At 35.6% G+C, this 24783-nt stretch overlaps 1 protein-coding gene across 5 annotated transcripts in view; it reads left to right on the top strand.

Annotated features, from left to right (window-relative positions):
• The window catches only part of Utrn (utrophin), a 508059-nt gene that overhangs the window by 208623 nt on the left and 274653 nt on the right, over positions 1-24783 (top strand). For all 5 annotated transcript variants that reach the window (XM_076858171.2, XM_076858170.2, XM_076858169.2 and 2 more), the window contains 6 exons: positions 1699-1890; positions 2698-2870; positions 6788-6938; positions 8178-8353; positions 14976-15111; positions 16519-16668. In XM_076858171.2, the coding sequence (XP_076714286.2) occupies positions 1699-1890; positions 2698-2870; positions 6788-6938; positions 8178-8353; positions 14976-15111; positions 16519-16668 (978 nt within the window). The remainder of the gene's footprint in view (positions 1-1698; positions 1891-2697; positions 2871-6787; positions 6939-8177; positions 8354-14975; positions 15112-16518; positions 16669-24783) is intronic.

The raw sequence follows: 24783 nt of genomic DNA, 5'->3' as shown, positions 1-24783 counted from the left end.
TAGTACAGTGGTAGAGCATCCAGGATTCAGTCCTCAGTGCCGCAGAAACCAAACCAAAACCCAAATTAAAGCCAAAAGTGGTTCTTGGGTGAATGTATTATTTATTTCGGCATTCTTTTATAATTGCTTAAAAATAGAATTTGCTCTTGTAGACAATATACACACATATCTAGAAATTTCTTTTCTGACTAAAATTTAAATATGTGGTATGAGGATAGTAAAATTAATATTAGAAGTATAATTAATCTTTTGGTAAAGTCAGGAAACCTGTAGACTTCCTACCTGGCTGCCCAGGAATTGATGAAAGCAGTAGTTCATCAAATTCTAGGAGGCAATAAATACAGACCTCTGAAGTGACCACCATGTTACTGACTCACAAATTTGAGTCTGGAGCCTTTGGTTTCATTGTTTCATTTAGGTATTGTAAGCATTTTCAAGGTCACTAACTGAATGAACGAGTGTTTGGGGTCATTTCTACTATCATTTTTGAATTTATAGATGAATATCACTTTTTAAAAATTAAACATGGAAGTGAAAATGTTAAGGAAGGTACCTTAATTCATAAGTAGCTCTCTTTTGTCTTTTTGCAAATAGCACTTATTAAATTATAATCATATAAGAGTAAAGGACCGGAATTCCTTATGCAAGTGGCCCAGTCTAGAGAACAGTTTATTATAGAGAAAGCTCTGAATAGAAGATCCAGAATAATTACATCAGGGCAAATGAATAGTTCACAGAGCCTCAAGGCTATCAACTTTAGTACTTTAGGACCCATTATCTTCTGTCGAATATTCATGCTATGTAATATTGTTCTTAAAGGTAAGAGTATTTAATGAGTTACCTGGGTAGTATTTTAACCAAAATTCCCACTGTCTTTCATATGTTAATTTTAATTTTTTAAAACTTATTTTTTGAGATTGGGTCTTTCTGTGTTGCCTAGGCCGTTGCCTTGAATTTCTGGGTTCCAGGATCTGTGATCCTCCTGCCTCAGCCTCTTAAGTAAATGGGACTAAGGTGTATACCACCTTGCCCACTTGTGATGTTTCAAAAACAAGTTTAACTTATGTTTTCAGCAGTGAAGCCCTGAAGCGTTTAATCGTGATATTTTCTAAAAGGGTGAAATAAGCCAGGTGTGGTGGCACATATCTGTAATCCCAGCTCTTTGGGGGGCTCAAGCAGGAGGATCACAAGTTTGACCAGGCTGGACAACTTAGTGAGGACCTTGTCTCAAAAAATAAAATGAAAAAGGGTTGAGATGCAGTTCAGTGGTAGAGTGCTTGCCTACCATGTGTGAGGACCTGGGTTCAGTCCCCAGTATTGCCAAAGAAAGGGGAAAAAAAAAGTTTTCATTATTGGCCACATTTTCTCATTTCCTCAACAATTTAGGAAAGGAAATGTTATGTCTCCTGTTTGTAAAGTGAGTTTAGATGACTTAGATCTTAAAGACAAACTTTTCCAACATTAACTTATCAAAGCTGTTTTAATATCAGGCAACAGTTAAAAATTAGAATAAAGATTATTAAGGGTTTCTGTAGCAATACAGTTTTAAAATTTAAAAAATTGTAGTTAAGATTCTTTATTTTGGTTCACGGGTTTGAATGCATCCACATAACAGTCTTGTATTTTTCTCAATTTGCTATTACTCAGTGTGGGGCTCTTCTAAAATATGTGCACTGTTTTCTCAAAAATGTTTTCTAGACTATCCCTATCCAACAGAGGAAAACAAGTCCACTTGCTTCTGGAATGAGATCATCACCTCTCCCCTCGGATTATCTGGTTGAAATTAACAAAATTTTACTTACTATGGATGATGTGGAATTATCACTTAATATTCCCGAGCTAAAAAACACTGTCTACGAAGACTTCTCTTTTCAGGAAGACTCACTGAAGGTAAATGTGCAGGCACTGCATAGGGAATAGCCAGAATTATCATGCCCACTTAGATGGCCCAGATTTTTAAAAATTGTACCAAGGAATAATTAATAGATATAAATAATAAAACTTTCCTATACTCTCCAGTGAATTATAGCAAAAATTTTATTTTAAAAAATTGGTTATGAATTTTTATATATGCATAGTTATGACTTTTTTTTTTTGCCACAGCAGAGACCTTAAATATAAGTGGAGAACATATTCCTGTCTTATAAACTTGATTGTCCTTTGAGTGAAATGTCAGCTTTTGTCTGGTCATCTAGATGATTTAAGATTGGCCAGTTGGGATGGTATATGGCATCTTGATTCTAAGTTAGTTAAACTATTAAATTCTGTCTAGGCTTTGTTGTACAATTAATTGCGTTTATATATAAACTCACAATAATATCACTGATAGGTTTGATAACTTATATAGTTCATTTCTGTCATTTAAACTATCATAATTAGATCTTTGAAAATATAAATAATTCCAGTCCTGAATGCTTCATAACCTTTTCTGAATGTAACAGAGGTTTTCATGTCCTGTCCAAAAGCCCCTTTGAACATCAGTGAGAATTTTCCCCCTTGCCATTTGTATTACATTCCTCACACTTTGACCAATGCAGCTGTTCATTAAAACAACAACAACAACAACAATGTTTGTCCTCATTATTATTTTAAATGAGCATTACACAATACGTATTTTTGGTTATCTGTGATTCTTTACCATTTTGCTGGATTTTGGTAATAAGTTTTTTAGAATACAAAAAACAATATGTTTTTTAGAATATCAAAGACCAACTGGACAAACTTGGGGAGCAGATTGCAGTTATTCATGAACAGCAACCAGATGTTATCCTTGAAGCCTCAGGACCTGAAGCCATTCAGATCAGGGATATGTTGACTCAATTGAATGCAAAGTGGGACAGAGTTAATAGAATGTACAATGATCGTAAAGGGTATGTACAAACTAAGTTAATATTTAATATGTAAAAATATGTCTACAAGTTCATGTGCCATGAAACAGTTTACTTGTATAGAGAATTTATTTTATATTTTTGAAATTTGGCGTATCTAATAAATTGTTATGAATACAGCCCCTTAAAGAGGAGATTGATCACAAATAGATGACATGTTTTAACATAATGTCTTAATAATAATGAAGCACTTTAAATTTTTAGTATTTAAATAGTATCCATTTTTTAAAAAAATTAAAAAGGGTCTTTAGTTTACTAAAATGCACATACTTTTTGTACACACTTGATTAATGTGGATGAAGATCAAAGACAGTGACAGAGTCCATCTATAATCCTTTTATAATCTTCTGTTTGAGAGATTGTTTCTGAGCCTTTTTCTTACTAGATTTTGACCAGGCCTATTAATAGGTAGAAATAAATCTGGTAAGAATTTTAGTCAATAGCTGTGAATGTATTGGAAATGCAAATAAGGTATGAAATAGCTCAATGTGCTGTAATCCCTGCAGCCCAGGAGGCTGAGGCAGGAGGATCACAAGTCAAGTTTAGCAACTAAGGGAATCTTGTTTCAAAATAAAAAGGGTTGGGGATGTGGCTCCCCTGGGTTCAATCCTTGGTACAAAAAAAAAAAAAAAAAAAAAAAAAAAAAAAGAAAGGAAAAATAAGAGAAATAAGACAACATAAAGTACTGTATAAGAGCGAAGTTAACACAGGACAGTACATTGTAATATATTGGAAAACTTCAGAGATGCAAAAATGAGGCATCATTTTAACCTTTTTTCATATTTCATATGACTATCCAACCCTCAAGAGGATAGCTTTTAATAGCCTTTACCTTATTCCTTTGAATGGGATTTTTAATATCATCTCTTTGTACATTTAGAAAATATCCATTTAAGTACATCCTTAACCATACTTATAAAATAGACTTGATTATTAGATGAAGACAAATTTGATTAAAAATAATAGTAACATTTTAAGACTTTGGATTACTGTACTTCTTTTTTAAAAAATATTTTTCAGTTGTTGCTGACCTTTATTTTATTTATTTAATATGTGGTGCTGAGAACTGAATCGGGTGCCTCACACATGCTAGGCAAGTGCTTTTCCACTGAGCTACAACCCCAGCCCTGGATTATTGTTCTTCTGCCGACAGTCTTCGTGAATGTGTTCTTCCTTTTGAACCCTGGATAATATTGACAGGATTTTTAAAAAAGAGTTTTGCCAATTTTATAGCAATAGGTTCCATTTCAGTTTTATTTTCACCTTGTTATCAGTGAGATTTGAATATTATTATGTATGTTTTCTTTGCCTCAGATTTGCTCTTTTTTTAATCATGATATACCATTAGCTTATTTTTGCAAAAGCTTTTTTTTTTCCATTAAAGACAGAAGCTATTTATGGTTTTATTTCTTGCTGTTTAAGTGGACATAGCTTTTCTGTGTCCTTTAATTTTGTTAATGGTGGTTTTTTTTGAGATGTGGAAAATTTTATGTAATTCTCTTATAATTCTTTGTGATTTCATTAATTTTAATGAAACTTATATGCATGTAAGTTAACTTTTTACTATGAAGCAAATATTTATGTACACTTTAAAAAAATTTTTTTAGCCAGGCACAGTGTTGCATGCTTATAATCCCAGTGACCTGAGGCTGAGGCAGGAGGACCACAAGTTTGAGGCCAGCTTGGGCAACTTAGTCTCAAAATGAAAAATGAGAATAACTGGGGTTGTAGCTCATTGGTAAAGTGCCCACTGATTCAATCCACAATACGTCCTCTTACCCTGGCAAACAACAACAAGACCCAATTTTTTATTTGCTTAATTTAAAATGCACAGTTAATAATCTAATCTATCTGAAATTTATTTTGATATGTACTATATACCAGCTTCAGTAGCATGAGTAGGATTCATGTATCTCTACCTTTCTTTTGTGTTGGTACTGGGTTCTATCACTGAGCAGCACTGCTACCCCTTTGCCCCCTTCTTTTTTTTTTTTTTTAAATTTTGAGACATGGTCTTCTTAAATTTGCCAGGCTGGGCTCCAACTTTTGATCCTCCTGCCTCAGCCGCCCAGGTAGCTGGGATTATAGGCATGAATCACATTGCCTGGCTGTATTTGCGCTTCTTAAACATTGTTCAGCACATTTTTTATGCTGCCTGAATTAAGAAGCACTGATTAGCTCTATTTGGCTTCATTTTTCTTAAAGGAACAACCAACATTTTCATTACTTTTTATTGAATGAATTTATCTCTTTTTGTTGGTGATACTTCCTTTAAATCATAATTTAAAATATATTTATTTAATTTTGCTAATTCTGTCTTAATAATACCATTATTTTAAAGCAAATACCATATTTTCATTTTTAAAACAAATTTATTCATCCAGTACAATAAATTTTCCCAAATTATTCTGAAATTAATATTCTTTCCACACTAGTTATTCTAAAAATCTTTTGTATTTTTCCAGTGAAATCTTGTAATCATTTTAATTAATTCATGGAAGAGTGTTCAATTTGAAATTATTTTTATTATTTGTATCCTTTGAGTTGAGTAAACTTTGAAGGGTTAGTAAAACTTTCTCATCAGAACTATTACAAAAAAGTTATACATTTTTCTTTTTTTATTTTGAAGTATATGGTATATGTTACCTTTTTTCTGTACCATGTATGTAAGAGTGTGTGTGTCTATGGATAAAAAGTTAACTTTGTTGGCCTTTTCATTTTATCAACATACTACAGTGTATATAATGATAACTTTTCTTTTTTAATTGTCTTATTTGCATATGTGCATGTTGCTAATGTGGTGGAACTTCAATAACTGTGCTGATTAGTAATGTTGATTGCAGACACACATACTATTTTCTTGATTGTAAAAATGTTTCCTTTGGGAAACAATTTATTCCAGGGGATTTTCAAAATTGTAAGTGCAGGACTATCTTCTCTTTTGCTAGAAAAGCCTCCTCTATCATATCTTTTACTTTATCGCTTTATTTTCTTTATTTTCTTGGCTTCATTTACTTGGAGTGTTGAATCTTATTTTATTGGTTCTAGTGTATTGATTGTGTTCTTTCTTTCTTCTTCTTCTTCTTCTTCTTCTTCTTTTTATTTTTTGGTACTGGGGATTGAACCAGGGTGCTTAACCACTGAGCCATATCCTCAGCCACTTTTTCCTTTTTTAATATTTTACTTAGCAACAGGGTCTTGCTAAGTTCTTAGGGCCTTGCTAAGTTGTTAAGGCTGGCTTTGAATCACAATCCTCCTGCCTTAGCCTCCCAAATTGCTGGGATTACAGACATGTGCCACCTTAAAAGCCCTATCTTCAAGTAGTCACCTTTAAGATTAAGGCTTTCACATGTAAATTTTGGTGGGACAGAATTCAGTCCATAAGATAGAGATAATGGAGTATAAGGAAATGTTGAAAATTGTGAAGCATCTGAGGTGTCTTGGCTTCCTGTTCTAGCTTTGAACTAATTGTTCTGGTAGTAAAACAACCTATTTCGTTTCTAAGAGAATAATTGATCATGTTTTATAATTTATGGTATTTGCGTGTTAAATATATAATGTTGGGTAGGCTAACATGTCTAAGCTAATCACTTTTGGTTTTGCAAGCCAGGGGAGGCTAAATCTTTCTATATTAAAAGCTCTCTTGGTGTGTGTGTTGGGCAGGGGGCGGTATTTGCTTTTTGCTTTGCTTTTGTTGTGATGCTTGTTTCTCTAAGAGGAATTATTAACTACAACCCACTACGAAAATTGGTCTTGTAGTGTAATAGCTGTGAATCCACTCAATTGTGGGCTTTCATTTTAAATGGTATTTGAATTTCTTTTTTTTTTTTTTTTTTAGAAAAATTGGTTCTAGGCAGTACTGGAGAGTTCACAGACCTATTTTGTTTCTTGTCCACTAGTCATTTTGACAGGGCTGTGGAAGAATGGAGACAGTTCCACTGTGACCTGAACGACCTCACACAGTGGATAACGGAGGCTGAAGAGTTACTGGGGGACACCTGTGCTCCAGATGGCAGCCTGGACTTAGACAACGCCAGGATGCATCAGCAGGTGAGCGCTTTGGGGATCTGCCACAAGGCTGCCTATGTATTTAGCATGTGGCTGTTGAGACAGATTTCAGAAGTAGGAACTGCATATATTAATTTTTCCGGAGTATATTTATAATTTGTAATTTTTATTCCCAATTTAATTTCTGGTTTCCAGGGTTTACAAAAAAACTGGTCATATACAGTTTTCTATCAGGATTTTAAAGAAGTTTAAATAAAACTGCTCATTGGTGGATAATGTGAGAAACAACCTCATTTAAAAAATTGTGTAAAATTGACTTCCTCTCTTGCAATTTGTATTCAGGATAACATTTGTAAAATTTTGTGCCCAAACTTATATCAACCCCAGAAAAATATATGCATACCTTAGCTGTGACTTTTTGTCCTCAAATACTTTGCATCATAGATGATTATCATAAAATTAAATTTTTCTTGATCTACAGCAGGACAGCTGCTCATGTAAGTCTAATTCAGTTCTGGGAATACATAACACAATAGCAACGTCATTTCTGATAACAATAGATCTTTAAAAATAATGGTAGAAAGCAAAGTAAATTTCAGTTTTACCACTGATAAAATATTTTCTCTTTTATTAAATTTTTAAAATGTATTTTCTGTAGGAAGTTCATGAGGAATTAAATAGAAATGCTTTATTTTTCTCTTTAATATGTTAATGAATTTTTATGGTTTTGGAGGTACAGATAAATGTTTAAATTTGACTTTAAAATATCCCTTTAAAATTTGTTACTGAAAACTTTCTGCAGACCAGTGAAGCATTGTTTCAGCAAAAAGGACATTGAAGTTTCTTTATATATTGCAGGATATATATTTATGTATTGCCAGGAATATATGGCGGGTAAATATTTTTTTTTTTTAAAGAGATGCATTTAAGCAGTTGTTTGGGAGAAGATGAGCAATTCACTTTAATCAAACTTGATTGATGCGTCGGCTTCAAAGTACACAGCTGTTGTTTGTTTTATGATATTAAGCTGTCCTATTTCACATTATTTTGCCTGATGACATTCCTGAGGGTGGGTTCAACTTCAAGATAAATTTCATCGACTGTGTTCCTTGCAATGTAATTAAGTTGTTTTAAAATGTCTTTTGTTAGGAACATAAAACACCCCTCCAGGAATATGCTTCTCTAGCACTTGAGCTGATGCCACAATATTCCGGTAGGTGCATGGCGTCAGAACAGTTGAATTGTGTCATGGAATTAACTTTGGCTTGTTCTCTGTCACAGGAGCTTGAAGAGGGCATCAGCAGCCACCAGCCCAGCCTGGTCGCAGTCAATCGAGCTGGGGATGGGATTGTGCAGAGACTGTCCCCAGCAGATGGAAGCTTCCTGAAAGACAAGCTGGCAGGGGTCAACCGACGTTGGAGCGCAGTCGTTGCTGAAGTGAAGGATAGGCAGCCCAGGTGATTCCGCCGAAGTCATTTGAGGGTACAGGAGGGAGTGTGTGTGGGTTGAATCTTTTAACATACAATGCAACCTGTCCCAAGGTCTTTTATCATCTGATATTACAATGAAGAATTTTACTGACATTTAAGGCTCCCACTGTCCATGTCCTCATTATTTTTAGGTTGATCATGAAGTTGATTTTCTACTAAGATATGTATGTAAAAAAAAACTCCATTCTTTTTGTTTCTGAGCATCCTGATAATGATGATTATGATGGGAACATCAGGTAGTTGAAAGAACACAGGTCTGGCGGGACCTTGCCTCACTCATTTCCTGGCTGAGTCTGCCTTAGTTACCCATCCCACTAGGTTGTCCTTACTGTTGAAGGATGTGCTCTATCCCCACGTGTCAACCCCTCATCTAGGTAATAGAATACATATAACATGTTATTGCTTGTTTGCATGACCGACTATGCTACAGTGTCCCAGATTCTGTGAAGGTATCAACTGATTGGAAATATGTTTGATTACTAGTATATATAATATTCGCTCTTTGTATTTTACATTTAGAATGATTTTAAGTCATTTTCTGAAAAATTAGAAACTTAGTGAACAATTTCTACCTTGCTAAATGTATTCCGTCTTATTGATGATTTTTTTTGGGGGGGGTGCTGTGGTACCGAGGATCAAACCCAGGTCCTGTTGTGTGCTAGACAAATGCTCTACCACTAAGCCCCATCTCCAGCCCTTGTTGTGGTTTTCATTGTAGTTTTGGGTTAAAAAGTTGAAGATTTTTTTTTTTGCTAGTTTGAACTCTGTGGATGATACATTATTTCAGTTATAAGCTATTCGTTTGTCTAACACTTTATCAAGTACATTATTATAATATTATATATGGCATTAATAGTATGGTATGGCCTGTGGCTCTTTTTTTTATTGTAAAAAGTCTACATTTCTTATGTTCTGGTTACAGTCAGGCAATAATTGGTATGTGTTGGTTGAGAGATCACTATGTGGCAGAGAGAGAATATGGGACTTTGCACCCATTGTCTCATTTAATCCTGTTAGATACTCTCTGAGGAAACTTGCTACAGCTGTGGAAACTGGGGCTTCACGAGGAGAGGTTAAGTAACTTGTCCAAAGTTTCATAGAAAGTAGGTGCTAACAAGTATTATGCAGTATAAACCTAGAAAACCCCAGAGCTCTCTGGTTGAAGTTTTCTACTCTTTAAATGAGAATTATGCTCTAATGAGGATTAAATGAGACAGTGTTTGCAAAGCATTCATGCCTTGACTGTTCATAGTTAACTCTTTTTTTTAAAAAAAAATATTTTTAGTTGTAGTTGGGCACAATACCTTTATTTTATATATATATTTTATGGTGCTGAAGATGGAACCCAGGGCCTTGCCCATGCTAGGCAAGTGCTCTACTGCTGAGCCTCAACCCCTGTCTCCCCTAGTTAACTCTAAAATTATCTATTTTTTATAAAAGTAAGTTATTCTAGAACCTATTCTCCAGAATGTTATTGCTAAATTTTGCCAATGATTGATTGATTTGATCAACATTTATTGAGCCTATGTTTAGTCCTAAGGATACAAATATCACTAAGAAACAGAGACCAAGAAGAAAATTTTGAAAGACGAAATGTTTAGAGAATGATTACCAAAAACGTTTCTAATCGGGGAGAGGAAGATATGATGGACTATGAAATTTAGGTCTTAAAGAGGAAGGATATTGGATGCTGAGCTTTGAGGTATTTGTAGCCATGGTCCAGGAATTCCTTCTAGGGAATGTTGTTTTAATAGGCAGCTTCCTGTTGTGATAACAAATACCTGAAATAATCAACAGTTTTGCAGGTTTCAGCCCATGATTGGTTGACCCTGTTGATTTGGGGCCTGCAGCAACATGTCATGGTGGAAATGCTTAGTGAAGCAAACCACTCACTTCATGATAGGGAAGAAAAAAGAGTAAAGGAAGGGGCTGTAAACCAACTATCCCCTTGAAGGTCATGTCCCTCAATAATCTCAAGACCTCCTGCTAGGCCTCTCCTCTTTAAGTTTCTACCACCTTCTAATTGCAAGAGCTGGGGGTAAAGTCTTAACATTTGGGCCTTTGGGGAACATTCCAAACTACAGCATTGTACCCTGGCCTCCAAAAAAATCTATGTTCATTTCACAACGAAAAATGCCTTCAGTTTATCCCCAAGAGTATTCCTGAAGTTTTAGCACTTTTAGTATTTCTTAAAAGTTTAAGGCCAATTTCCCCTTGAAGACTGAAGGAAAACTCAGCCATGAGCCCCTGTATGAAATCAAAATGTAAGTTACAAACTTCCAAGACATAATGGCAGGAGAGGCATGGGTTATTTATTTCCGTCCCAAAAGGCAGGAATAGGAAAACAAAAGCAAGACTGAAACCTAGCACGATGAACGTGAAATCCTCCTGCTCTATGCCTGGCATCTTGGGCACACTGAGGGGATGTGGTCTCTTAGAGGTTCAGGGAGCCCCACTGTTTTGTTTATAGCCCACATAACCGCTGTCCTGGGCTGGCTTGGATCACTGCCTGCAGCTTCCCTCCGCAAATGTTCCACATTGCCAACATTTCTATCTTCTTGGGGTCCTTAGTTAGGCTTGTTCTTTGCTCTGAAAGTTCTGTGCTGCACTCTATTGGAGGCTACTTGCAGGAGCTCTTACCCTATAACACGCTTCCTGGCTCTCAGATTTTCCTTTGAAATCTTGGTGGAAGCCTCCTTGATTCCACACTGATTCATTTCACACGTCTGCAAAAGAAGCATCATATGGATGCTGCCTGAGTGAACTGTACTTGGGCCCTCTTGACCCATGGTTGCAATGGAGTGCCATGTTGGCAGTGGTCCTGGGAAATCAGGGAGCCCAGAGACTCTTTTCTCAAAAGACTCTGCCCTGGAAAGTCTTTAAAATCAATATGCATCTCTACAAATCTCTGAGCCTGTGATGGCTGTGACCTTGCTAATTTCTGAGAATCCCTCTAGAAAATTTCCCTATTTTTCCAAGGCAGAATATTTTTTTTTTCCTTCTGAACCCAGAAATACTTGGTGGCAGTAAGCGGCGGCTGCGGCTGCTGCTGCTTCTTTCTGCTGCTGTGTCTCTTTAGTCCTTTGCCCATTTATTGATTGGGTTATTTGTTATTTTGGTGTTAAGCTTTTTGAGTTCTTTATATTTCCTGGAGATTAATGCCCTATCGGAGGTGCAGGTGGTAAAGATTTTCTCCCATTGTATAGGCTCTCTCTTCACGTTCTTAATTGTTTCCTTTGTTGTGGAGAAGGTTTTTAGTTTGATATCATCCCATTTGTTGATTATTGATTTTACTTCTTGTGCTTTAGGATTCTTATTGTGGAAATCAGTTCTTAAGCTGAGATGATGGAGAGTTTGGCCTACTTTTTTTTTATTATTAGGCGCAGGGTCTCTGGTCTAATGCCTAGGTCCTTATCCACTTTGAGTTGAGCTTTGTGCAGGGTGAGAGACAGGGGTTCAATTTCTTTCTACTACATATGGATTTCCAGTTTTCCCAGTACCATTTGTTGAAGAGGCTATCTTTTTTCCATTGTATGTTTAGGCACCTTTGTTTAGTATGACAAAACTGTATTTATGTGGGTTTGTCTTTGTGTCTTCTGTTCTGTTCCATTGGTCTTCATGTCTGTTTTTGTGCACTTGGATTGTTCTTAAGGACACCAGCAACTACAATAGCACCCATCTTGTCTGTAAGTATACACATGCTTTTCTTTTAGCACAACTGCCAGTTTTCCAAATCTCTTTCTTTCTTTGTGGTTTTTACTGTAAATCCTGGTAAAAGTAAAAGCTGCCTTAATACTGGCCTGCTTTGAAATTTTCTGTGTTAGACAAACCAGTCCATCCATCACCTTTCGGTTTGGATTCCCAAAACGTACCAAGGAATGGACAAAATGCAGTTCAATTCTTTGCCACAGTGCAACAAGGTTGGTTTGTAGTCCAATTACCATCAAAACCCTCATTTTTATATAACACCTACTTAACAAAACCTTTAGAATTGCACTCCTATCAATGGTCTTGTCTTTTGAGACCCCACCAGCATCATCTGTTAAGCATCACTTACAACATTTTAGGCTTTTTCTAGCTTGCTCCTTCAAACTTCTTCCATAAACCAATTTGAAAGACTTTTCCACATCATCAGGAATGCCTGGTGGAGCCAAGCGCTTATGGCTTATGGCAGAGAAGCAAAAAAGAGCAATGGGCCGAGATCCCACTATCTCCTTCAAGGGTATTCCCCCAGTGATCTAAAGATGTCTCATTTGGCCCCACCTCTACCAACTCTGAATGTTTCCACTCCCTTCTAGTAGCATCAGGAGGAGACCGAACCTTTAACACTTGAGCCTCATCTGATTATATTCCAATATAATACTTCTTTTAATAAATTAATCAAAATTATCTTTTTCTCCTCCTTTTCCCTAATATTTGTAACATTCCATATCCAAACTAGAGCAGCCTTTAGGGAAAAGAAAGCAGACGGGCAAAGGAGGGAGGTATGAGTAGTGAGGCCCTGTGGAGACCTGAAGTGGATTGGGTGAAGAGGAGGTTCAGGAAGCCTGGGGCAGGATTGCAAGGGGAGATGTTCGCACAGGGAATTCTTCCAGCTGGAGGTGAAGCGACTTCTGGGCTTTCTGCAGGGAAACAGTGCACAAGCAGAAATTCCCCTAAAGGTTTTCAAATGGATCTCTATAGAGTGTGATAATTATTGTGCTTGAAACTAACAAAGTGAAGTTTATGCCTATTTTACTCACTTCTTGAACATGAAAGGAATAACGAATCTTTTCCCCCAGATGTTGCATTTTGACTAAAGCAATATTTGTTTATATAAATTCATGTTAAACTTCAGGTTCGTGACCTATCTTATATTGAGACAACCTTAAAATGTTGAGTGTGTATGCATGCTGTTATCAAAGTCATTGAGAAATATCACACAGTTCTTTTTTTTTTAATTGAAAGCCTGCAGCTAAATATTTGCACAGTTCAACCATTTGTGCTGTTCCTTAATGAGCAATTGTTATCTACTATTTGAATGGAATTTGTAATTTGTTTTTATACTTAGGGCTAACATTTAAATTGTAGATTATATTTAGTTTGCAGATAAAAATTCTTGGTGACTCAAATATGTCTTATTAAAATCACTTGATAATGTTAGTTTCCTTCTCAGTTCTATTTTCAAAGTACTAATTTAGTCATGATTATGAAATATTGGAAGCTTAAATTCCAACTTTTTTTTTTTTTAAATAAAAGGCTGGTGCTAGCATTTTGGGCATTTCCAAAGTTTTTAAATTAAATACTTTTCAGGGTAGACTACCTGTTTTAGTATTGGTGACCTTAACAATTTATATTATTGCTTTTTAATCTTGAAACAGTGTTTTCTTCATGGATATTAAGAACTCTGATTTATTAGTGATTTTCATTAGTTTTGTAATATTAAATATTATTGGCTCCATTAAGCATATAAGTATTTAATATTTTATTGCATCTACTACATCATTTTGTTAGGCCTCATGATTAAGGCATAGCCATTAAACATGTACATTCTTATTAGGGATGATACATGCAATTCATTAAAAAATGGCATTCAATTTTTCAACCAGCACCAAATTGTAGCAACTATAAAAATAATGATACCACCAAGCTCCTGATAGCTTTTAATCCCTTTAAAAAAGTATCCAATTATGTTTGTCATATGAATTCTAATCATATTCTCATCTTCTTCCAGATGGTTTGTATTCTTATAAATGTTATTCTTATAACATTTAAAAGAGCTAATTAAGGCAGTTCCATTTTTATATTCATCTGACTGTTTTCCTTGCATCCTTTAAAACTTTTGCTGTATTTTTCCTAGATCTCTTTTTATAACTTTGTGTGCCATATTCAAGCATAATGCTTACTTTAAAGAACTAATCAAATTTACATTTTTTCTTGTTTTTCCCAATACTTGTAACCTTTTTCTCATCTCAGCACTTTGTCTCTTTTTTTCTGTCCTATGAATAAAGCAGAGTAAAAGTTGCCCCATGATGTGAATAATGTGCCATATAATGATGCTGTTCTATCTGCATGAAGTACTCAGAAAAGAATTGTTTGCTTTTCCTTATTATTTTAGATAAAGACATTTTTCATGTTTTTTAAAAATTTCTATTATACTACCCAGTGGTATCTAACTTTACAAAGTTTTATATAAAGTACATATAATTTTTCATGAAGAGAATATAATATTCTTTAGTTTCTATGTTTTTGAATAGCATTAAGGAAAAATTCTTGTTATTTTTATTAAGTAGCCTTTAGTCTGCCATATGTATATATTATCATTAACATTCATTTAAAAACACATATTAAAAATAATTGTTAGAGGGACTGGGGTTGTGAATTAGCAGTAGAGTACTCACCTAGCATGTGCAAGGCCCTGAGTTCAATCATCAACACCACATAAAAACAAATAAAATAAGGTATTATGTCCACCTACAACTAAAAAATAAATATTAAAAAAATTGTTAGAAGTTATTTCTTTTTGGAGAGTTAATCAGGATATCAAAAGCACATACTTAATGTTCTCAATGAGACAATTTTTCTTATTATTTTTCAATAATTCTTTTAGGCTAAAAGGAGAAAGTAAACAAGTGATGGGATATAGAAAAAAGCTAGATGAGATTATCTGTTGGTTAATGAAGGCTGAGAATACTGTGCAAAAGAGATCAACTACAGAGCTGGAAGGAAACCTACAGGAATTAGCAGTAAGTGGTGCATTTGTCTCTATATTTGCCATTGCCTTTTTTGATGCACAGGCATTATTCTTAAGTAAGAGATTGCATGACTAAAGAAGAAAAGGAAAGAAACTTTGTGCTTTGTGTAAATGTAATGAATTTAAAGAGGAATTTATTTTTTTTTAAAGAGCAGCTGTAATTTTGAGCTTGCAGAGATAAAGCTTCATGTACATAGAAAGGATAAACCACCACACTCTTAGTATTAGACCAGATTTTTAGATTATGTAAAAATAATCTAAAATATATAATACTGTTGTGAAGTATAGTTTTTTGCTGTTAGAATATAAATACTGATTATTATTGATGGCATTGAGTTTTACAGAAAATTCTTGAGCAATGTGCATAGTAATTCATTGGAACTTACTGGAGAGTTAGTGTAATGATTGTCTTAATGAAATTTTATTTGTTGCAGCTGATAAGAATAGTCTATAGTTGTTCATGTATATAATAGCAAAAAAATGCATAAAGATATGCAGGTATATAAATATATCCAGATATCCCTAAAATTTTATATCACAAGTATTTATATTTTTTGTTAATGCAAGTACATGTTGTAGGATAATAAGAATTATGTGTTCACATTTATATTTAACAAGAAAGGAATTGTGTGACTGTGTATACAAATGTGCATGGGTTAAAAGGATACTTAATGATTGGATAACAGATTTGGTCCATAAAGGAATATGATTGGGGCATTTGGGGAAAGACATTTTTTAATAATGATGAAAAATATGTTGCAAACATTTATTAAGTTTTCTTTGCAAAATGTGAAAATATCTACTATCCTGTTTTAATAAAAATATCAATAGAATTTCCCTTGTGCAAGCAATCTGGGAAGAATTACAAAGGGAAGGACCCTATATTAACATGGAGTATCAAGGTGGAGATAAGAACAGAGTGTTAGCTGTGTATGGTGGCACACGCCTGTAATACCAGCTACTCAGGAGGCTGAGGTAGGAGGATCGTGAACTTGAGCAACTTAGTGAGATCCCGCATCTCAAAATAAAAAATCCAGGGGGCTGCGGATGTAGTTCAGTGGTCGAGTACCCCTTGGTTCAACTCCCAGTTTCAGGGGAAGGAGGGAGAAAGACTAGAGTGTTAATTTAGAAAGGAAAACACAGTATGACCCTGTTAAAAGAGAAAATATGGAAGTATGTGTTCCTGTGCATGCACAGACAATTGCACTTTGGTGTGTCTTCATTGCCTCTCTGTTCCGGTTTCTTAACATGTGCTCAGGCATCTTGTAAGACCATTTTCCATTGGAGAAATTAAAACCCCACATTTATAAGAATGCTTTCCCAAGAGATTTTTAGTACATTTCTTGAACTTTGCCCAGTAGAACAATTGTCCTACTGAACTTGTCTTTGATTTTTTTAGGACTTAACCCAAGAGATGGAAGTAGAAGCTGAAAAACTCAAATGGCTGAATAGAACCGAACTGGAGATGCTCTCAGATAAAAGTCTGAGCTTACACGAAAGAGAGAAACTTTCAGAAAGCTTACGAACTGCAAACACCACTTGGAATAAGGTGAGTGTGGCTGCTCTAACATATGTTTCATATTTATTGATATGGAATGAGAACAGGTTTGTAGCTGTTTCACCTTTAAACACATTTCATAATTCTTACTCATGTTTACAGATTTTTTTATCCATTATAGACAGAAGCATATGTTTTCAAAGAATATCTTCTATTTAATATGGAATTCTTTGGCCAGGAGGACTTATACATCATATGCTACATTAAGTAATGAATGTATATGACAATTAGGCAATAAAATGCCAATAATTATATTCTAAAAACGAAGACCTTAAAATAGCTTCCTGATGTCACACGAGACTTTTCACATGTGTGTTGTTTATTTTCAATGATTTTATTCATTCAGTGTGTATTTAGTAGGTTCCAGTGGCATATAATGACATATGACTCTAATTGTAACTCAGTGGTCTCCTTTCTCTCATACATTATTTTTTCGTGATTTGTTATTGGCTCAGAATAGTTATATAATATATAACATTAGGATTCATTTTGACATAATTATAAATGCATGGAATATAATTTTCTCCAATTTAGTCCCTAATACTTACCCTAACCCCTTTTCCTTCCCTCATTCCTTTTCCTCTATTCTATTAATCTTTCTATTTATTTACATTTTTAAAAATAGCATCTTGTGGATATACATAATGGTGAGGTTCATTGTGGTATATTTATATATGTACATTGGAAAGTTAGTTCAGGTTCATTCTACTGTTTTCCCCTTATCCTCTCCCTCCTCCCTCCCAACTAATTTCCTTCTGTTACTCCCCTAATCTTTCTTTTTTTTGTTGGAATTCCTCTTGCCCTCACCCCATTTCTTTTCTCTTTCATCCCTCTTTATTTTAGACTAGCTTTCACATATCAGAGAAAATATTTGACCTTTGACTTTTGGGGTCTTACTTATTTCACTTACCATTTTAGTTTCCAGTTCCATCCATTTGCCAGCAAATGACATCATTTCATTCTTTTTTATGGCTGAGTAATATCTATTCATCAGTTGATGGACATCTAGGCTGGTTCCATAATTTGGCTATTGTGATGTGTGCTGCTGTAAACATTGATGTGGCTGAATTTCTGTAGCATGATGATTTTTAGATCTTTTTGAAATATACCAAGGAGTGGGATACCTGGGTCATAAGGTGGTTTCATTACTTGTTTTTTGAATCTCCATATACCTTCCAGAGTGGTTGTGCTAATTTGCAGTCCTACCAACAATGTATGAGTGTACCTTTTCCCTGCATCTTCACCAACACTTATTTTTATTCGTATTCTTCTTTTTTTATTATTTGTTTTCTTGATAATCACTATTCTGACTGGAGTGAGATGAAATCTTGTTGTGTTTTTGATTTTCATTTCCATAATTACTAGAGATGTTTAATATTTTTTATATACTTGATGGCCATTTGTATTTCTTCTTTTGAGATATATCAAGTTAAGTCGTTTTGCCCATTTACTTATTGGGTGTTTGTGGCTTTGGTGCTAAGTTTTTGAGTTCTTTGTATATTCTGGATATTAATGCCCTATCTGAGGTGCAGGGGGCAAGGATCTCCCATTCTCTAGCTTCTCTTTTCATGCTCTTAATTATTTTCCTTGCTGTGTAGAAGCTTTTTGTTATTATCTATCTATCTATCTATCTATCTATCTATCTTTGAGAAAAAGGAAAAAGAAGGTTTATTGATTTGCTAGCAAATGAGAAATACAGGGGACTCCTGTTCCAGAGGCTATGATTCTGCCCATCAGCTTTTAAAGAGGTGATTCAGAGGCTACATTCCACATATTCTCTGTTGGAATTGTAATTCTCTTGTTAATTTCGGGGATAGTCATTTCTGAGATCCTCTTTTACCATTCCCAAAGTCTGTCTATATTACTTCATTTCTATGGTGGTTGTGTTCTCAGGACAGATAAATCTGCCTAAAATGGAAAAGAAAGGTAATCCTGTTTCCTCTGATATTAGAAAGGGAGAGAGATTAGGGAGGAGTAGGGAGAGAGAAAGAGAAAGAGAAAGAAATATGTCCATTTAAAAACTAAGCTGCAGTGATAGAGCAGCAAGGGCTATATTCAAAACATATAGTGGACCACTGTTACATTTCTATACTGTCAATTTCTGCATTCCATTTCTATGAAAAATGGGTGACACCATCTCCATGCTACTTGCTGCTGAAAGAGTGAAAAGTTGGGGAAGTAATCCAAAATTCTTGTTCTCTATCAGGATGGGGTGTGGACAGTTAAGGGTATTCAGCATCAGAGCAGTCCAGAGGCCCATAGTGACAGATGGCAGGTGACTGGACAAGGCATGCATAGGGGAGGGATCAGCATTATTTTTTTGGTAAACAGTATAAAATCAATTAGTATTTCAGGCAGTCCCTGAAAACCATGAAGACAGTAACCCATAATCATTATCTGCAGAAAACAGATGGAGTTTATCAACATATAAGGGCAGGAAGATTTGTAAGTCTATAAGATCAGGCTCAAATTAACTCAGGACACACTTGTGGCTCTTGAGTCCTTTATCAGTATTATTAGGCTCTCTCACACAAGAACCCTTCCTTTAGAGGCTCTGGCTTTACTCACTTTTGGCAGGGCTGACACAACTGTATGTCTTGTTCCTATGTACTATTAAGAGTTAGCTAAGATTCCTCAGAGAGCATTCTTGGAGATGTGTGCGAAGACCCTTGGCTCCTTTAGCTTTCCTGTACCAGTAGTACCATCTGCTAGGATGGGTCAAAAGTCTTGCTGACCATACTTGGCTTCTCTTGGAAGCATCAGGAACATTTCCTCTCCACTGACCCTCCTCTTTGCAGAATGTGCACTAGTTGGCTTCCTGTTCTCTAAGGTCATCCTGATCTCCCTGATCAACAGATCAGGTGACTCAATGGAATTGCAGGGCCCAGAGAGGTGATATGTTATTCTCTGGGTCCTGGCTAACCTTAGAGGGCAGGGGTCAAAATGTTGGCTGCTTTTTCCTTGGCCTTTTTACTTCCTTGACTTTGGTCTCCAATTTTTGGTTTTAAACATGCACCAGACCAGTTTCATCAGTCTTAAAGGGGGAATAACAGATTATAACTTCAATATCTATAGTTTTACAGTTACCCTTTCATTTAATTGGGGTCATTATTAGAAGTGGAAGCCAGCGTTAGATCCTATCTGTCCTATAGGTGAAAACTTATTTTTCCAAATTAACCCAGATTGTTTTATTAGAAGCAGTACCTCTGCAAAACACTGACAAGTAACAGTTATAAAGTTTACAAGGAAAATACAAAATGAAATTAATAGAGCAAAAACATTCAGTTTGTGTAATAGCTACGGACCAAATAAAATGATTTTTATAATCTTAAACTTTTACTTAGTTATGTATTATATCCCCTATTTATTTTGAGAACATAGTAATCTTTTTTTTTTCTTTCATTTTTGTGGTGCTGGGGATTAATCTCAGGGCCTTGTGTATGTAAGGCAGGCACTCTACCAACTGAGCTGTATCCCCAGCCCATGATCACAGTAATCTTTACAACAAAAATTGATCTTTTGAATACCACTTTAAATGAGTCCAAGTTTAGCCTATTTTTTAGTCATTTTAACATGGAGTAAAGTGAGAGGCAGAGCCTTATCTCAGTAAGGTGGGGCTCTTGACAAATAACCCAATACATTTCATTTGAAACATGAATCAAAGGCTAAGAGAGCTTTAAACTTTCTTTTTATGGAAAAAGTGGCAAAATGTTTCCATGTTTTATAATATCACCTTTAAACAGATCAGGTTCTCCTTATTATTTTTCAAAAATACATTTAAATTTCTATTCCAATGTAAAGAGTAACACAAAATTGTATATATAACTCATTGACAACAGGTTACTTTATCCAGTCATAAAACATCAAATGACATGAATAAATACCAACCATATTTGTTATTTCTACATAAATCTGAAGGAGGATTTTGCTACAGATAATTTTAGTTTTGAGAATGTGAACTTGATAAAGTACTCTCCTAAGCTTTACATTTAACTAAGTTTAACTTTTAAAGTACAGTTTGGAATGCTCAGTGTAAGTAACAATAGTCACAGGTCTGCATAGGTTAGCAGTATTAGCAAAAATCATATGGTAGCCTTAAATCTATTATATATTTAGGAAACAGTGTTAATGATCAGAAATAGATTTAGTCAAAGCAAACAGATATAAGATAGATCATTAGATGGCAGTGTGGTCTTTCTACGTCAGATCAAAAAGAACACTTATTGATTGATTACCTTGCCAGTAAACCTAGATCAACATTCATTTTATAAACTTTTACATAACACTTGGAAAGGCTCAGACAGATATTGTTATCAGATTATATATATAGAAAAGGGTACTCTTGTACATTGCTGGTGGGACTGCAAATTGGTGCGGCCAATATGGAAAGCAGTATGGAGATTCCTGGAAAAGCTGGGAATGGAACCACCATTTGACCCAGCTATTGCCCTTCTCGGACTATTCCCTGAAGACCTTAAAAGAGCGTACTACAGGGATACTGCCACATCGATGTTCATAGCAGCACAATTCACAATAGCTAGACTGTGGAACCAACCCAGATGCCCCTCAATAGATGAATGGATAAAAAAAATGTGGCATTTATACACAATGGAGTACTACGCAGCACTAAGAAATGACAAAATCATGGAATTTGCAGGGAAATGGATGGCATTAGAGCAGATTATGCTAAGTGAAGCTAGCTAATCCCTAAGAAACAAATGCCAAATGTCTTCTTTGATATAATGAGAGCAACTAAGAACAGAGCAGGGTGGAAGAGCAGGAGGAAAAGATTAACATTTAACAGAGTCATGAGGTGGGAGGGAAAGGGAGAGAAAAGGGAAATTGCATGGAAATGGAAGGAGACTCTCATTGTTATACAAAATTACATATAAGAGATTGTGAGGGGAATGGGAGAAAAATAAGGAGAGAAATGAATTACAGTAGATGGGGTAGAGAGAGAAGATGGGAGGGGAGGGGAGGGGGGATAGTAGAGGATAGGAAAGGTAGCAGAATACAACAGTTACTATTATGGTATTATGTAAAAATGTGGATGTGTAACCGATGTAATTCTGCAATATTTGTAATGTTTTGAATAACCAATAAAAAAAGATTATATATATATTTGCATATTTTAGGGTGTCAATTATATTGTAACCTAAAATAAAAGTTGTTTATTTAACCAGTTATGAACTGATCATTTAAAAGACTTTAAAGCAGGTACAAATCCTAATTCTTTTTAGACTTAGTGTCTCTAAGTAATAAAACCTAATAGATACAAGGAAATTATCTTGATAGATAAGAGCAGATCAATGTTTCAGACTTTGCTTCGTATCACTACATTGAAATTTGAATACTTGACTGTGCTAATTATAGCCAACTTATTCCCATACTGAAACTTGTTGAGATGTTTTTCTTCCACAAACCATCTGCAACATACTTAGACATTTTACAATTTGTTTATAATCTTAGTTTTGTCCTTTCTTCTTGGACTTTAGCACAAGAATATCACTTTACCATGTAAAATACTTTATCATCCAGAAACATTTCCTTTGCTTTCTAATTTTCCATACTAAAATTTATTTCCATATGTATAACTTTATTTTCTTTTATCTTTTCTAGTTTCAGACCCTTTCTTAAATTCATATTCTGAAACAATCCTTATGAATTTTATCTCTGCATTTAATTTACACAACAAATTTCATCCCAGGAGAGGATGTATATATGGATATATAATAATCCAGAAGAACCATTCAAAGGGCAGATTGTGTTACAGTAAACCATTTTTCTCTTAGACAGGCTCATGCCCACAGGTGGTCATTCAGCCAAGATCTCTGTGCTCAGGAGACTACTGGTAAGATCAACACAGCATGGCCCAGGTCTTAAAGGGCCAGTGACGGATACAAAAAAAAACAGACAAAAAAGGATCACTGAAACCAGGGCTGACAGACAGGAACCTTTGAAATAGACCGGCCTGTATCAGTTTCTTCCACTTACTTTACCTTTGACAGACCAACTCCAACATAAGATTGCATAATAATTCACACAGTTATTCAAAAGCCAGATTGGTACAGTAAAACATGATCTTAGACAGGCTTATACATATAGGTGGCCCTTCCACTTGACCTCTGACAGACCAACTCCAGTTGCAAGATTATGCAAAAAAGAAACACACAAAGAGACTAGAGAGGAACCCCAAAACCATGGCTGACAGATGGGAACCGTTAAAATGATCAGCCAAGATCTTCATAAGAGACTACTATAGGATCAATGCAGTATTGGCCATTTCTTAATAGGGGCTGTAACAGATACAAACAAAGCAAAAACACAGAGAGATAACCAGAGGGAATTTCCAAGCCCAAGATCAACAAAGAGATGAGAACTTAGGACAGACCAGTATGGAGTAAATATCCCTAGGTTCTGGAGTCCTACTTAACCAGGACTCCTACACCAGTGTGGCCACAGGTGTCCCCACAAAGAGGGATCAGCTGTTCCCATGAAGAGTAATCAGCTGTGTAGAATCAGGGTCTTGGCATGCACACTAGGGAACTTACTGGATGGCTAAGGGTTTTTGTGATTTTACAGAGTTCAGTTTCCTTTCTCTCAAAGTGGACCGTGATGGAGCAATTTGTACCATTCAGGGAGAGAAGGTGGGAATTCCCCAAAGCAAAAGGAGCTTCAGCAGCTGCTAGGATGGTCCCTTAGTCCTTCCCTTTACTCACAGGAATAGCTCTTCCAGTTTCATCTGAGGCAAACTCAACCATCTCGTAACTCTCCTGCAGTTGGCTTTCAGCAAGTTCTCCAGCCACCTTGCATCCTCAGCATGGAAGTGGGTTTGCTTAGAGAGCTAGGCCTGCCCAAGAAAGCTGCAGCGGGGCCTGTTCTTGGGTCCCATCTGGGGTGCCATATTAGATACCAAATGCTTGGTCCTTGTCCCCAATGCCAGTGTGCTTCTCCAAAAGTTTTTAGTTTGATGGTGTGATTTTAGGGGTCATGTTAAGGAAGTTGGTTCCTATGCTGATGTGTTGGAGTGTTGTGCCTACATATTCTTCTAGCAGTTGGGGAGTTTCTGGTCTAATTTCTAGGTCTTCAATCAACTTTGAGTTGACTCTGGTGCAGGGTGAGAGAGAGGGATCTATCTTCATTCTTCTACATATGGATATCTAGTTTTCCCAGCACCATTTATTAAAATGATTATCTTTTTTACCAACATATGTTCCTGGTACTTTTGTCTAGTATAGATAACTGTGTTTATGTGGGTTTGACTTGGTGTCTTCTCTCTGTTCCATTGTTCTTCATATCTTTCTGGTGCTAGTGTCATGCTGTTTTGTTACTGTGACTCTATAGTATAATTTCCGGTCTGGCATTTTGATGCCTCCAGCATAGCTCTTTTAGCTCAGGATTACTGTGGCTATTCTGGGCCTCTTATTTTTCCAAATGAATTTTAATACTGCTGTTTTAGTTCTGTGAAGAATGTCCTTAGTATATTTGGTTTGGTATGGTTTTCTGGTACCAGGGATTGAACCCAGGGGCGCTTAACCACTGAGCCACATCCCCAGCCCTTTTTATAATGTGTTTAGAGTCAGCAACTCACTAAGTTACTTAGGGGCTTTTTATGTTGCTGAGACTGGCTTTGAACTCGCAGTCCTTCTGCCTCAGCTTCTTAATTCGCTGGGATTACAGGCATGGGCCACTATTCCCAGGCTGTCATTGGTATTTTGATGGAAATCGCACTGACTCTGTATCATGCTTTTGGTAGCCTGGCCATTTGGATGATATTAATTCTGCCTATCCAAGATGGGAGGTCTTTACATCTTCTAAGGTCTTCTTTAATTTCTTTCTTCAGTGTTCTATAGTTTTAATTGTAGCAGTCCTTCACATTCTTCATCAGATTATTTCCAAAATATTTTATTTTTTTGAGGTTATTATAAATGGGCTAGTTTTCCTAATTTCTTTTTCAGCAGACTCATTATTGGCCTCTATGAAAGCAATTGATTTGTGTATGTCCTCATACCATTATTTGTTTGCAGTGGAAATTGTTAAAGATTGGTGAAGCTATAGATTTCTTTTAACTGTGGCCTGGTACATGCCATATTAGTGTATGCAATC

This window comes from Callospermophilus lateralis, chromosome 6 (genome assembly GCF_048772815.1).
Source record: "Callospermophilus lateralis isolate mCalLat2 chromosome 6, mCalLat2.hap1, whole genome shotgun sequence".
Lineage (NCBI taxonomy): Eukaryota > Metazoa > Chordata > Mammalia > Rodentia > Sciuridae > Callospermophilus > Callospermophilus lateralis.
The sequence above is the reverse complement of the archived record's forward strand: the minus strand, read 5'-3'. Positions and strand labels throughout refer to the sequence as shown.